The sequence below is a fragment of the Ascaphus truei genome, chromosome 16 (assembly GCF_040206685.1).
Source record: "Ascaphus truei isolate aAscTru1 chromosome 16, aAscTru1.hap1, whole genome shotgun sequence".
In the NCBI taxonomy this organism is placed as follows: domain Eukaryota; kingdom Metazoa; phylum Chordata; class Amphibia; order Anura; family Ascaphidae; genus Ascaphus; species Ascaphus truei.
Window position 1 is genome coordinate 1,263,589 of NC_134498.1, and position 14,112 is coordinate 1,277,700.

The 14,112-nt window shown below is 43.0% G+C and overlaps 1 protein-coding gene across 3 annotated transcripts in view; it reads left to right on the forward strand.

Annotated features, from left to right (window-relative positions):
* LOC142467251 (DNA-directed RNA polymerases I and III subunit RPAC2-like) overlaps nucleotides 1-14,112 on the forward strand; it is a 48,846-nt gene that overhangs the window by 4,306 nt on the left and 30,428 nt on the right. The window contains exon 2 of one of the 3 annotated variants that reach the window (XM_075572706.1): nucleotides 5,848-6,081. The exons of the other annotated variants lie outside the window; for them this stretch is intronic. Coding sequence (XP_075428821.1) covers nucleotides 6,007-6,081 — 75 coding nt within the window. The 5' untranslated portion in view covers nucleotides 5,848-6,006. The remainder of the gene's footprint in view (nucleotides 1-5,847; nucleotides 6,082-14,112) is intronic. 3 annotated transcript variants of the gene reach the window in all.

Genomic DNA, 14,112 nt, shown 5'->3' on the forward strand with positions numbered 1-14,112 from the left:
CAGCAGTTTGAGCTGTAAACTGTAACAATAGATAATGTTACCTTAGTAATATAAGGATACGTTGTAGCTGCTGAGTTACACTGACCTGAAGGATTGATTGAAACTGAAAGGCAGCCATTTGGTGTTCTCTGGGAAACGGGATTTTTGCTGATCGATCACGGGAGAACGAAGTGATCGGCAGTTTAGGTAATTCGTTTTCAATAAAGGTAATGAATGGCTGCATAAAGTAAAATAAAGGTGTTTTTTTTTTTTTTTTAAAAGGCAGGCCGCACGGTAAGTACAGTATGTTAACGTTCTGGCTGCTTCTACCCTTTTATCAAGATCTTGCAAAACAATGTAAAAATCCCGCTTGTTCTCTATGGACGGGATAAAGTATTGTCCGAAGTGACATTTGTCATTGTATCAGTGAATTTCAAATCTGTAGTGTGCATTGTAGCTTGCATTGGTTATGGATTTATGGGGGGCTTCACGGTACACCTGTGCTTTAACGTAGCATGTGTGGTTAAAGTAATAGAATCCAGAGTTGGTGTTTTCTTTAGCTCCGGCACAATCCTTTCTGGTATGTTGTTCTGGCTCCATCGAAGACCGCACTACCTGTGCTAAAGCACTGATATCCTGAAAACCTGTCCTGTTGGTAGCTCTTCAGGACTGGAGTTGGCTACCCTTGAACTAAATAATATTTTGATCAGTCCTATGGATTTTGCTGAAAGAGCCAAACATTCTTTCTGTTCTCCAAAATACGAGACATTTTTAGAACACTTGATCAGAATAGGATATTATCTTGCTTTTTATTCAATTATTAATTTTTTTTTTCCTGTAATACGCTCTGAGATGAATTCTACTCCTGAAAGATTACATCTATTCTAAAGCAATGCATCAGTCACGTTAAAAGGGCTGTTGTTGACATGTAGTGGATAAAAACATTTAAACAACTTCTCAATGTAACTGACTTTTTTTGGGGGGGAGTTTATCACCCTTTAAATAAACATTTTACTTATTTGTGTGAAACATATGTTTTCCTTTTTTATCTGGATACTGTGAAATGTGTGCATACTGTCCTACATCTCCAACTGTTTGTGTGATATGTATGTATGTATGTATATCTATCTTTAACATGCGCCAAACTAAAAGCTTCCCTGATGAGGAGAAAACTTCTTCCATATTGCATGGGGGCTGAAGAACTAAGAAAAGAAATGAGAACGGAAAATTTATTGTAGAGTATAGGATCACCAAGTCATATCACAAAAAAGAATCGGTAAAGATAATAAAACACCTTCTGAGCATCTGCTTGCCATGCAAAATATACAGTAAGGTAGTAATGTTTTTTTAATCAAAATATACATTTAAAGCACCAAAACGTGAAGTGTTAATTTTTGTATATAATTCCGTTCTGTATTATTGGATAATAGTGGTCTTTTTTTTTTTTTTTTTTAATTCATATTTTAATGAGTTTAAAACATTCTTTGTTTTCTGTAGCAGACTTTAGCCCACCTCCCAAGCAGTGCAAGATCTTTGCTACACTTTCCTGTTTGGGATAAATTGTTGCCAATGTTCCCAGCAGTTTGAGCAGCAAACAGTAACAATAGTCAATGTTACCTTAGTAATATCAGGTTACATTGTAGCTGCTGAGTTACACTGACTGAAGAATTAATTTAAACTGAAAGCCAGTGTGGAAGGTTGTGTTCATATGGATTTCCATGTAACAACTGTTTAAGGAGGCAGGAGCAGCAGATCCTGGAGAAACTGGAACTTTGCAAGACAGCTGCAGTCAAGTCCAACCTTCATCCTCTCCCTGCTCTGTCAACTGATTCCTCCTTAAATAGTATCAGCCACCTAGTTCATTCTAGGGCCAAACCAAATTAATCCAAACACACAGGCGAAACATTTCAAAACATACACAAAATTAGAAAACATGATGAACTTGGCATTACATATACAGTTTTCTACAGCAAAACATAAGTAAATATCAACTGCACATTTTCTCTTGCAAAATAAGGATTTACTCCATTGCATCACCTTCCCCACTTCAAACACCTACAATGGTATAATCCACCATGTATGGGATTGCAGGAAGGAAACTCCCTTTACTTTTAACAGATACTGCCCAACAAAAGGCAAACACCAAACCACGTAAACAAATCCTTATCTCAAATATTTCAGGATTTGTTATCTTTATACCTGGGAATTAACTTCCCTTCTTTTATTCCTGCTAGAACTGCATCTAACACAGGTAAAATAAATTAAGACTGTGCAGCAAGAAAATAAATAATTCCTACATACATTTCACTGCTTTCAGGACACCAATTGCGAAGTTGGAAAAGTTTTGGGGAAAAATAGAGAAGATAGCTGGGCCCAGCAAAAAGGAAACAAACAGAAAAGACAGACCAGTGGTGCACTGATTGCAAGAAAACAAATATGCATTTTACTTTACACATTTAAATGCAGCCTTGTCACATATCCCCCACTTTAAGTGGAAAACAGATAGGCTTTTCTCAAACAAACATACTAGACAGGAATGCTACAATTTTTATTCACCAATAATGAGAAATAGGGAACCTCCGCCCTCCCACTCCAGAGGTTCCATGTCCAGGCCCTATATCAGATAAAAACACATTAGACAAATCTGAATACACTAAATTTCTTGAACATCAATTTTGCTGTTTCTCACAACTTTCTTCCCTAGTTATTTCAGCCCCATACCGGGATAAATGATCTGCATTATGATGCTGACTTCCAGTGAATTTACTGATACCGTGAATTTAAATGGTTGCAGGGCTAGATACCATCGTGTAACCCGAGCATTCTTACATTGCATATTGTTTAGCCACGTAAGTGCATGATAATCGGTGATCAGTGAAAATTGCTGCCCTCAACACTTCCAATGCCTACTTAATAAAATATTTTATAAATAAATAATTGCCATACATTCCTTCTCAACTATGGCATAGCTGGTTTCTCCTGGATATAGCTTACAGCTTAAACACAAAACAGGGTGTTCCAACCCTTCAACTTCCTGGCTAAGTACTGCCCCTAGCTCCACATCTGAAGCATCACAGTGTACAATAAATGGTAAATTGAAGTCTGGACTTTTCAACACTGGTTCACTGCATAAAATATCTTTCAACTGGTAAAATGCAGCATTACACTTTGGAGTCCAGGTCACCACATTTTGTTCCTTATTCTTTGTTAAATTGGTAAGTCGAGGCTACTATGGATGGAAAGTTGTGAATAAACCTTTGATAATATCCTACCAATCCAAGGAAGGATCTTACTTCCTTCTTGGTTCTAGGTATAGCTGGTTCCCGAATAGCATTTACTTTAATATTCTCGGGTTGCATCTCCCCATTTCCTAATATGTATCCCAGATATCTAGTTTGCGTGAAACCAAGGGCGCATTTCTTTGGGATTATTGTTAGCCCAGCCTATGCAATCAAGTTAATCACTTCCTTTAGTTGTTTTAAATTACTTTCCCAGTCTGGGCTATAGACCACTATGTCATCTAAATAAGCTGCTACAAACTGTTCCCTCCCCACTAACAGCCTATTCATTATCCTCTGATAGGTCGCCAGGATGCCATGTAAACCAAAGGGCATGGTTACAAATTGATAGAGTCCTTGTGTTACGCCGGTGCTGCCCGCAGACCAGACCCGTCCCCTGAGCTGAAGGGGGAAGTGGTAATACACGCACTCGCAGCAAAGGGAGCGTGTCCGGAGTGTGGTATGAAGCTTTGCCAGGCCAGGTGTAGTAAGGTAGACAATACTTGCCGGTACCGTTTGTAGAGATAGAGTGAAGGATGCCTCGCCGAAGTCAGGGAGTGGAGATAGGTCGTTGTCCCAGCCGTGTTCAAGGGGTTACCAGAGTGTGCGTTGTCCAAGGAGTGTCGAGAGCCAGAGGGGGTAGTCGTACAAGCCGCGTCAGAACCTGTGAAAACACTGAGAGAATCCAGAAGTACTTCCATACAGAGACTATGTCGAGCAGAGAGGAGCTAGATAAAGCAGGAAGGTCCAATTAGGAACGGAGGCGGGACAGGAAGAGCTACAGGGAGACATTGCAGATTGGTGCAGGCATAACAGGCCAGGTGAGTCTTGTTAGTAACCTGAGTATGCCCGTGCAGTGTGCGGGGGCAGAGCCTGAGGTCCGGGGGACGGGAATAAGAGTGTGCAGACTGAGCGTGCTCCGTAACTCGTGTACGCGTGTGAACCGAGCCAGTGGATGGTGCAGGTATGCGTGCAGGTGGGCGCGCCCGGCGCTGAGCAAAGGAATCGCCGAGGGGAGTGATCCCGCGACGGCAGCAGGGGCGAGGAGCCGTGGAGGCCGGTAAGGCAGGATTGTTTTGTGTGTCCAGGGGCTCCCTGCGGGGAGGGAGTGCTCTGTGTGGGAAGCGAGGAGAACGCCGATTCCTGACACCTTGGTTGGTGGCAAATGCTGTCTTGGACCTAGCTGACTCTTCCACTGGAATCTGCAAATAGCCGTCTGTAAGGTCCAAGGTGCTGATGTAATGTGCTTTACCCACTAAATCCAAAATCTCGCCAATTTAGGGCATAGGGTACGCATCAAAACAGGCCACCTCATTTTAACTTACGGAAATCTACACAAAATGGTACCATCCTTTTTAGGTACCAACACTATCGGGGAACACCATTCTGAGGTGGAAGCCTCAATAACCTCCATTGCCAACATTTAGCACACTTCTTTTTCCATTATCTTTTTCTGCCTCTCAGGGATACGATAGGGATGGGTATGGATAGGTCTTGCATCCCAAATCTCTATCCTATGGACTGCTAGCGTAGAGCGTCCTGGCCTATTTGTAAATACATGTACATAGCGAGAAACCACATTTTCTAACACCCCTTTGTTCTGCCGAAAGTTCTTCCCCAGATGTTACCTCGTCCTCCTTTCCTCCAAATGCAATCTGATATGCCTCATCTGCCATATCGGGTTCACACTCTCAGGACCATCAAAGACCATTCTTCTCTCTCTTTTCAACCTTTCAACAAATTAACATGGTGGTTCCTTCTTCCTGGTATGCTTACTTGGTATTTCACAGCCCCCTTTCTTTCCACTATGGTATATGGTCCTTTCCATCTAGCTACCAGTTTATTATCTCTATCAGGCAATAAGAGGAGCACTTTTCTTCAGGAAAGCAGACTCTCGACTTTTTGTCATTCCACACTTTCTGGTGGTGTTGAGCCTCCCTCAAATTTTCATTAGCCAGATCCTGATCCGTTCCCTCATCTGGGTGATATACCCTACTATATTATCCCTCAAAGGGTCCCGCTGCACCCATGAATCTTTTATTAACACTAGAAGACCCCGGGGTTGTCTTCCACAAAGGAAGCTCAAACGGCAGAACCCCTATTGAGGCTTCTGGTACTTCCCTGTATGAAAACAATAAATAAGGCAACCACTGGTCCCATTTGTTAGGCTGCTTACCTACCCCCTATAAGGAATCCGTTCCTGGTTTTGGCTGGAGCTCACTCTTGCAGAGTTGGTGAGCTCTTAGACAGTGCTTGCAAAACCAAGGGAAGGTCTATCACCTGTGCTTGCAATCACTGCAGCTCTGTCTTTCTGCTCTGGCATTGGAGGAATTCCCACACACCCCTGTCTTGGGATTGGCTATCTGCCCTTATACTGGGCTTTCCCTTTACCTCATTTCTGAGCATAATCCAAGGTTCACTTGGATGGAACTGTGTTTGTCACAAGCTACTTTGCCTTAGCCTTGCCTTGTTCCAGAGACTTGCTAAATTCACCCCAGGCAGAAGTCTGCTTCCTGGTACCTGTGCTGAAGCGCTGGATCCCCAGTGCAAATCTTACCTTACTCCTGAGACCTGCATTCTCCCCTTGCAGAGACCTTATCATGGGTCGCTCCTCATGCAGAGGCCATTCCCGTGCTTCAGCTGCTACACTGAAGCGGTGTGCTCCTGACTTCCTGTTGCCGAACTCCAGCTTGGACATCGACTACCCTACCGTCTCCAACCCTGACCCTAGCGTGTCAATGGATTACCCATGGCCTCTGCAACCTTGACCCTGCTACGATTGACCTACGGACTGCGCAATCCTGAACCGGCTTCGTGGTCTAAGGTCAGTGTATTCACATCCCCACCTCAGCCCCGCGGTCCGGTCCCGGTTTGTGGCCAGCATATCTGTTACAATATGCTCAGCCCCACAAACTCAGACCTCCCTGTGGTGAGGGTAGGAATGCTTGTCTGAAATACTGTCTGCAGACCGGTTCCTGTTTGAAATAATGCCCCCACCTGAAACCCAGTACCTGTTTAAAGGTCTAACTCCGTCTGAAAGACTGCTCTGTAAAGAACTCCTTATTAAGGCCCAGCACCTTAGAGGGTTAAAACAGACCCTGGTCTCTTATGTCCCTTCTCCTGGTTCCCCTGTGACCGGGGGAAATGTGGATCCTGTACAACTGGTGCAGGCTCAAAGTGCGTTCCATGAAGAGTCCCTAGCTTTTGATCATTTCTTAAAACTGCATGACCCTCTCCTCGCCAGCTACACTGTTACTGGACGGTTACCCTGCAATACTAGTCCTGTTGCTAAACCTTTGGGGGTTGCCTCCTTCTCCTGAAAATTACAAAACTGATTTTGTTCCTCTAAAGCCAAAAGAAGAGTTTGCCACGATCCCTGGTTTTGATTCAACCTCTCATTTCTCTGACTCTGATGTTTTGCCTGCTTTAACCCCTGCTTGTAAACTCTTTGAGGCACCCATTGTGCATTCCTGTAATCCCCAAGCCAATGTCGCCTTCCTAGAGCCTAAGGATGAACCTTCTATGCCCCCAGTTTCCAAGTCAAATCCCCTTTTTCCTGACTCATGCACTGCCTGCTTTAACCCTTGATAGTTCTCAACCCCTAGGTTAAAAGGCAGAACTTGCACATTATGCCTCTCTTGAGGTTCAAGTCGCTGAGCCTGTTGAGGTTCTTTGCTTCCCCCGTCCTAGCTAAAGTTCCTGCTATTGCGTTCCCTGAGACTACTTCTGAAATATTGATCCCAGTTAAAAGTGATGCTCATGAGTCTGCTGTAGCCAGGAGCCAGCACGCAGATTCCCCTGTCTCTGATAATTTTGCTACACCCAATGCTATTCCTCTTGTGTCTGACACATTTGAAATTCCTGCCCTTGACTCTAAGTCTGTCTCCTTGGAAACTTTTACAGCGATTTTAGTTCCCTTTTTGCTGCCCCTCCGGCTATCACTTCAGAGATCAGTGTATCTGTCCCTGATTCCTTATTAAGCTCTGAGTCTCCCCTTACTGCTTCTAAGGATTCTCCAGCACTTCCTGTGTTAACCTGTGCCACCACTATAACTCCTGATGTAAAGCCAGGCTTCCTTCCCTCCGACTCTCCTGTAGTCTGTGAGATGCCTATCACCATTGCTAAAACTCCTGTTTTACAAGGTGTCTTCCCTGTTATGAGTGGATATGGATTGGAAAAAAGATTAGCTAGCGTCCAAAAAAGCACCATCAGCTCACCGAATGGAGGGCTAAAAAAGTTTATTAAGACTACATAAAAATGAAAACGGGGACAAACAAAAGACTAGTACATACAACCCTACGCGTTTCAGGCTCCTTAGAGCCCTTTCTCAAGGGGGATAATGGGGACTGTGAGTAAATCTCATATATATATATATATATATAGCCCCTCCTGTGCAATTAACACGCAGCTGGAGTTGATCAACATAACGTTAATTAACAAACTTTAACACCTTGTATACCTGATGATAGAGATATATAATCTTTGTAAAGTGTCAAGAGACAAATGCAAAACATTGTTTTTTGAATGACATGATGGGATTGTTAGAGAATGTAACACCATATGATCCAGATCTGAACTTTCTAGGTAGGAAGCCTTCAGGATTACACAACAAATCTAAGTTTATTCCAGATAATGTAAGAGGTACAGCCATTGAATTATTTAGCCAAGCGGTTCAGAGAGATTTGCTCCTTTTGTCAAAGGGTATACAATTTTCTAATAAGCCGAATAACAGAGAAAACTTAAGTCCAGAACTTAGACATGCGCTATCCACCCTCAAAAATAACGAAAATATCGTTATTAAAAAAGCGGATAAAGGGGGCACTGTCGTAGCCATGGACTATATCTGTTACCAAACTGAAGCTTTTAGACAATTAAATGACAACACATATTATGATATTTTACTCTCTGACCCAACGAACAATTTCTAGAAGAACTTAATGAGTTGTTAGAAGTGGGGAAAGATCTCTGTTTGCTATCCCCTAAAGAGTTGGACTATCTGCACTGCCTGCATCCAATCATTCCCGTTTTCCATCACCTGCCTAAGGTGCACAAATCATTAGAAACACCACCAGGGCGTCCAATAGTTTCTAGCATAGGGGCACTGGGTGAACACTTATCTATCTACATTGATTATTATTTACAACCCATTGTACACACCTTACCCTCTCGCCTATTGGATACTTCACATCTTCTCACTTTATTTCAAGATTATCACTGGTCTCCTAATTTTCTTTGGGTTACTTTAGATGTATCTTCCTTATACTCCATCATTTCACATGCGCAAGGTATTTCAGCCACGAGCGCAAGGTATTTCAGCCACGAGACACTTTCTAGATATAGATCCATCGCTGTCACCTTTGCACACTGCCTTTTTACTTGATTGTATACACTTTTTACTTACACATAATTATTTTTTTTTTCCTGGCACTTACTACCTCCAGACACGTGGGACTGAAATGGGCACTTGCTTCTCACCTTCCTATGCCAATCTTTTCATGGGTTGGTGGGAAGCGACCCACGTGTTTGGAGATAGTAATCCCTTTCGGCACCACATACACTTCTACCGTCGCTTCATTGATGACTTATTGATCATCTGGAGTGGGACGGTAGAGGAATTGAATTTGTTCATTAACTTTATCAATATTAACACACTCAATTTACACTTTACATCACATTATCACTCCACTTTTATACACTACCTTGATTTGAAACTATACGTAGGTTTGGATAAACGGATTCATACTGACATCTTCCACAAGGATAATGCAAAAAATACCCTGCTACATGCAGGCAGTGCACATAGCCGCAGCCTCATTAAAGGGATACCTTATGGGCAATTCATATGTCTAAGGAGGAATTGCTCAAATTTGGAAGATTTCCATAAAAGATCAATTGAGTTAACCAACCGTTTCCTTGCTAGAGGATATAATAAAACCAATTTACAAGAAGCATATCAAAAAGCCCTTCAACAGAATAGAGAGGGGATGATATGCAGATCAGTAGAACAAGCGAGCAAGAGACACTCTGGTAGTAACACCTCTAGAGAGACAATCAATACAAACATTGATACCCCATATTTCATCACGAAATTTAGTAGGCAAGCAGAAGCGATTCGAAACATTGTAAATCAACATTGGTCCATATTAACCATTGACCCCTTACTTAGAAGCATTACTACTACTAGACCTAGATTTGTCTTTCAGAGATCACAAACAATAGGAAATATAGTAGCTCCAAGTGTAATCAAGAAAAATATATCAATTACAAAAAAAGAATTTTTCCCAAGATTAACAGGATGTTTTGCATGTGGGCGCTGTAAAATTTGCAAATATGTCACCAAATCTGCAGTTTTTACGAACATTGACAATACTAGATCTTATAACATTTCTATGTTCATAAATTGCAGAACAGAGTATGTGATCTACATGCTGACTTGCGGTTGTCACAAGAAATACATAGGTCTAACGACACGCATGTTCAAACTCAGAATTCTGGAACATATGCGACTAATCCTTAAAAAAGATCAGATACATCCTGTATCAAAACATTTTAGTGTATGCCAAGATAGGTCTCTCACTAACTTTAGATGCATAGCCATTGAACAAGTTCCCATACATTATAGAGGCGGAGATAGAATTACCACACTTTACCGTAGGGAGGCCCACTGGATTTTTACACTTGATACACTAATTCCAAAAGGGTTGAATACAGAATGGGATCTTAAATATTTTCTTTAAAATATTTATTACTTAGGAACGAAAATATATAAATCCCAAACTGTTTAATCATGTTAATATGTGGTTTCATCTTCTAACATCTGTTCTTGTTAGTAACATCATCGGGTCATCCTGTTTTTCATTTTAATGATATCATTCATGATGATGAGATAATAATGGACAAAATAGTCATTTTACATTGATATCATATGTTTGATATGATTATCCCCTGTTATTTATTTATCCCATCAAGCCTTTTTTCATTGATTATGCCATGTCCCTTTATAATCTTTACCACCACTATATTGGAATTTAATATATGGTGAATCCTAAGATATATGCACTTCATTTTCTATCCCTTTAAATGATTGTGTGAATTTATTCGTCTTATAGTTATTTTAAACTGTTGGACAATGTTTTGCATTTGTCTCTTGACACTTTACAAAGATTATATATCTCTATCATCAGGTATACAAGGTGTTAAAGTTTGTTAATTAACGTTATGTTGATCAACTCCAGCTGCGTGTTAATTGTACAGGAGGGGCTATATATATATATGAGATTTACTCACAGTCCCCATTATCCCCCTTGAGAAAGGGCTCTAAGGAGCCTGAAATGCGTAGGTTTTGTATGTACTAGTCTTTTGTTTGTCCCCGTTTTCATTTTTATGTAGTCTTAATAAACTTTTTTAGCCCTCCATTCGGTGAGCTGATGGTGCTTTTTTGGACGCTAGCGAATCTTTTTTCCAATCCATATCCACTACGTTGTTGCTGCTCGATTGGTCTGACGCGCTGAGGATCAGAGGGTACGTGGGTGTCGGCGCTTACTACATTCTCCCCCGTGAAACCACACGTCAGGAAGGGAGAGGAACTTTACTGGACGGACCGGAAGTACTCTGACGCACTTCCGGCACTCGGGAACTCAGCGCTGTTGGTGCGAGAAGGTGCAGCTGACTGCTAAGACGACTACGTCCACACTGCCAGCAGGACAGCAGATCACAGAAGCAGGAGCGCTACAGGAGGGATCCATAGAGGTACCTATATTGTCTCTCTATTTTGCAAGGATCTCAGGTAGCGGTTTCCATTGGAGCTCCTCTATTTTCTGCATGCTGTCCTCAGAGACTTTTCCACCCACTGTTATTTTACACCCACGTATTGACTTCCCCTCGTTGCTTACCTCAGTTGTCCATTTTATTATTGCATTATTTTTGGGAACTCCCTGTTATAGAGCTTTGAGTAGCTCCACCATTGACCATGTCTTCCCTGTTATGTCTGTAATACCTGCAATTTCGTTAATTGATTCCAAGACCCTTGCCACAAAGTCTCCCATAGAGCCTGTTGCCCCCACTATGGATTCTCAGACACCCACTTCACAGGCAAGCGTAATTTTCTCTGATTTTATTGAAGTACCTAATCTAGCCCTAGTTGTTTCACAAATACCCACTTCAGAAACTAGTGCAATCTCACTTGATTCCATAGAAGTACCTAGTCTGGTCCTTGCTGTTTCACAAATTCCCACTTCAGAGACAGATTCAATGTCCTCTGATTCTATTGAAATATCTTGTTCAGTTCCTGCTATTTCTCAAATATTCCCTTCAGAGACAAGCACAACTTTCTCTGATTTCAAATGAAGCATCTAGTCTGGCCCTTGCCGTTTCACTTCAGAGGCCAGCGCAATGCCCTCTGACTCAATCGAAATACCTAGTCTGGCTCTTGCTGTTTCTCAGATACCTACTTCAGAGACAAGCACAACGTCCTCTAATTAAATCGAAGTACCTACTCCAGTTCCTGCTGTTTCTCAACTCTCCACTTCTGAGAAGTGCAACTTTTTCTGATTCAATCAAAGTGCCTAGTTTGGTCCCTACTGTTCCTCAAAAACTCACTTCACTGACCTGTAAACCTTTTCGGTCTCCTATGTTGTGCCTAGGGTAAACGCTGCTGTCTCTCAGATATTCATTTATGGAACAAACATATCCCTCACTGACTGTTCTGCAGGTTCTGTTATAACCATGGATGATCCTAAGATTCCTACAGCAAAGCATCACCCCTCCCTCCCTCCCTATTTCCCCCATAGTGCCTCATGCAACCTCTGAATCCGGGACTCCCACTCCTCAGACAATGCTGTCTCTCACTGACTCTCCCACAGTATTTGAGGTATCCACTACAGACTGCATGGCTGCTACTACGAACTTAGGGTTCTCTCTTGGAACCTTCTGTTGTACAAGTTTCTCCTAAAGATTCAAAGGACCCTGTGTTCAAAACGTAGTTATACGTCCCTGATTCTTCCACAATTTTTGGGGTACCCACTACTGTCTGCTCTTCCCCTGCCGCAAACTCAGGGCTACCTCCCAGGGAGGTTTCTGTAGTACCGAAATTTATCTACAGATTCAAAGGACCCTTTGTCTAAAACGGATTTTTTTTCTGCATCAATTCCTCTATTGTATTGCGTGAAGCCATTGAATCTGGTACTTCCCCTCTTAAGTCAAGTTTGTGTTTTCCTGATTCTACTGTGTTCGAAGTAACCAGTCCTAACCCCAAGACTTTTGTGTCTAAGTCAGTTTTTCCGCTCACCCAGCCTCCTGCAGTACTGGATAAAAACTGTGTTGATCCAAGCTCTCTCACTTTACAAGCCGCTTCAATACCCGTGGGTTCCTGTGTGGTGCCTGATGTGTTCCCTCTGGACTCCTTGTCGTCATCGTCTAAAACTGAAATACCCCCATTGAACTTCCTTGTCTTGCCTGAGGTGCCCATCCCTGCTTGTGGTGCTCCCACTGTGGGCACAGACATGCCTCTCTCTGCTTGTTCTTTGGTGTCTACTGCGTCCTCTACAGATGTCCAGACTTCGGACCTGATGCTCCCTAAACCCCATATGCCCAGGGATGCTGGCCTCCTATCGTTTGCCAGTACTGTGGCAGAAAACTATGTAAACACTTCAACCATCACACTCAACTTGCTAGGGTTAACGGGCCTGGACTTTAACAAAAGAACTGTATCAATATCTTTCGGTGAACCCTCCTGCCCTATACCCTCGCTAACCACTGCTTGGATTTCCTTTTGGAGGAAAAAATTCTCTCAAACTTCTACATTTGACCAATACCATTAATCTTCTAGGATGTTCCTCTACCACAACCGACCAACAATCACTCTGCCTTGTCTTGTACTCTGGGACTAGGGCTGAGTACCGGGCACCTGACTTGTGCCCCTCGGACATCCCTGTTATGGACTCTCCTGTTCTTGCACAGCTCTGGATTTCCAAATCTTTTTGTGATGCTTTCAGTGTCTCAAGAATTGCAGTACCTTCGTTTTCTTGTCCAAAGATGGTACTCGCCAATGGACTGTTAGATCATGGGCCTACTTCCTGCATAAGACACTTCAGAAACAATTCTGTCACCCAGATCTTTGATTCGTCTCATCCAGAGGCCTCGCCTAAAGGGGAGGGTACTGTAAGGAATCCGTTCCTGGTTTTGGCTGGAGCTCACTCTTGCAGAGTTGGTGAGCTCTTACACAGACCTTCCCTTGGTTTTGCAAGAACTATCACCTGGGCTTGCAATCACTGCAGCTCTGTCTCTCTGCTCTGGCATTGGAGGAATTCCCACACACCCCTGTCTTGGGATTGGCTATCTGCCCTTCTTATACTGGGCTTTCCCTTTTCCTCATTGCTGAGCATAACCCAAGGTTCACTTGGATGGAACTGTGTTTGTCACAAGCTACTTTGCCTTAGCCTTGCCTTGTTCCAGAGACCTGCTGCATGCACCCCAGGCAGAGGTCTGCTTCCTGGTACCTGTGCTGAAGCGCTGGATCCCCAGTGCCAGCCTTGACTTACTCCTGAGACCTGCATTCTCCCCTTGCAGAGACCTTATGGCTCGCTCCTCGCGCAGAGGCCATTCCTGCGCTTCAGCTGCTACGCTGAAGTTGTGTGCTCCTTACTTCCTGTTGCCAAACTCCAGCCTGGACATAGACCTATACTCTACCGTCTCCAACCCTTACCCTGGCGTGTCAATGGATTACCCTGGCCTCTCCAACCCCGACCCTGCTACGATTATGGACTGCACAATCCTGAACTGGCTTCATGGTATAAGGTCGGTGTATTCACATCCCCACTTCAGCCCCGCGGTCCGGTCCCGGTTTGTGGCGAGCACG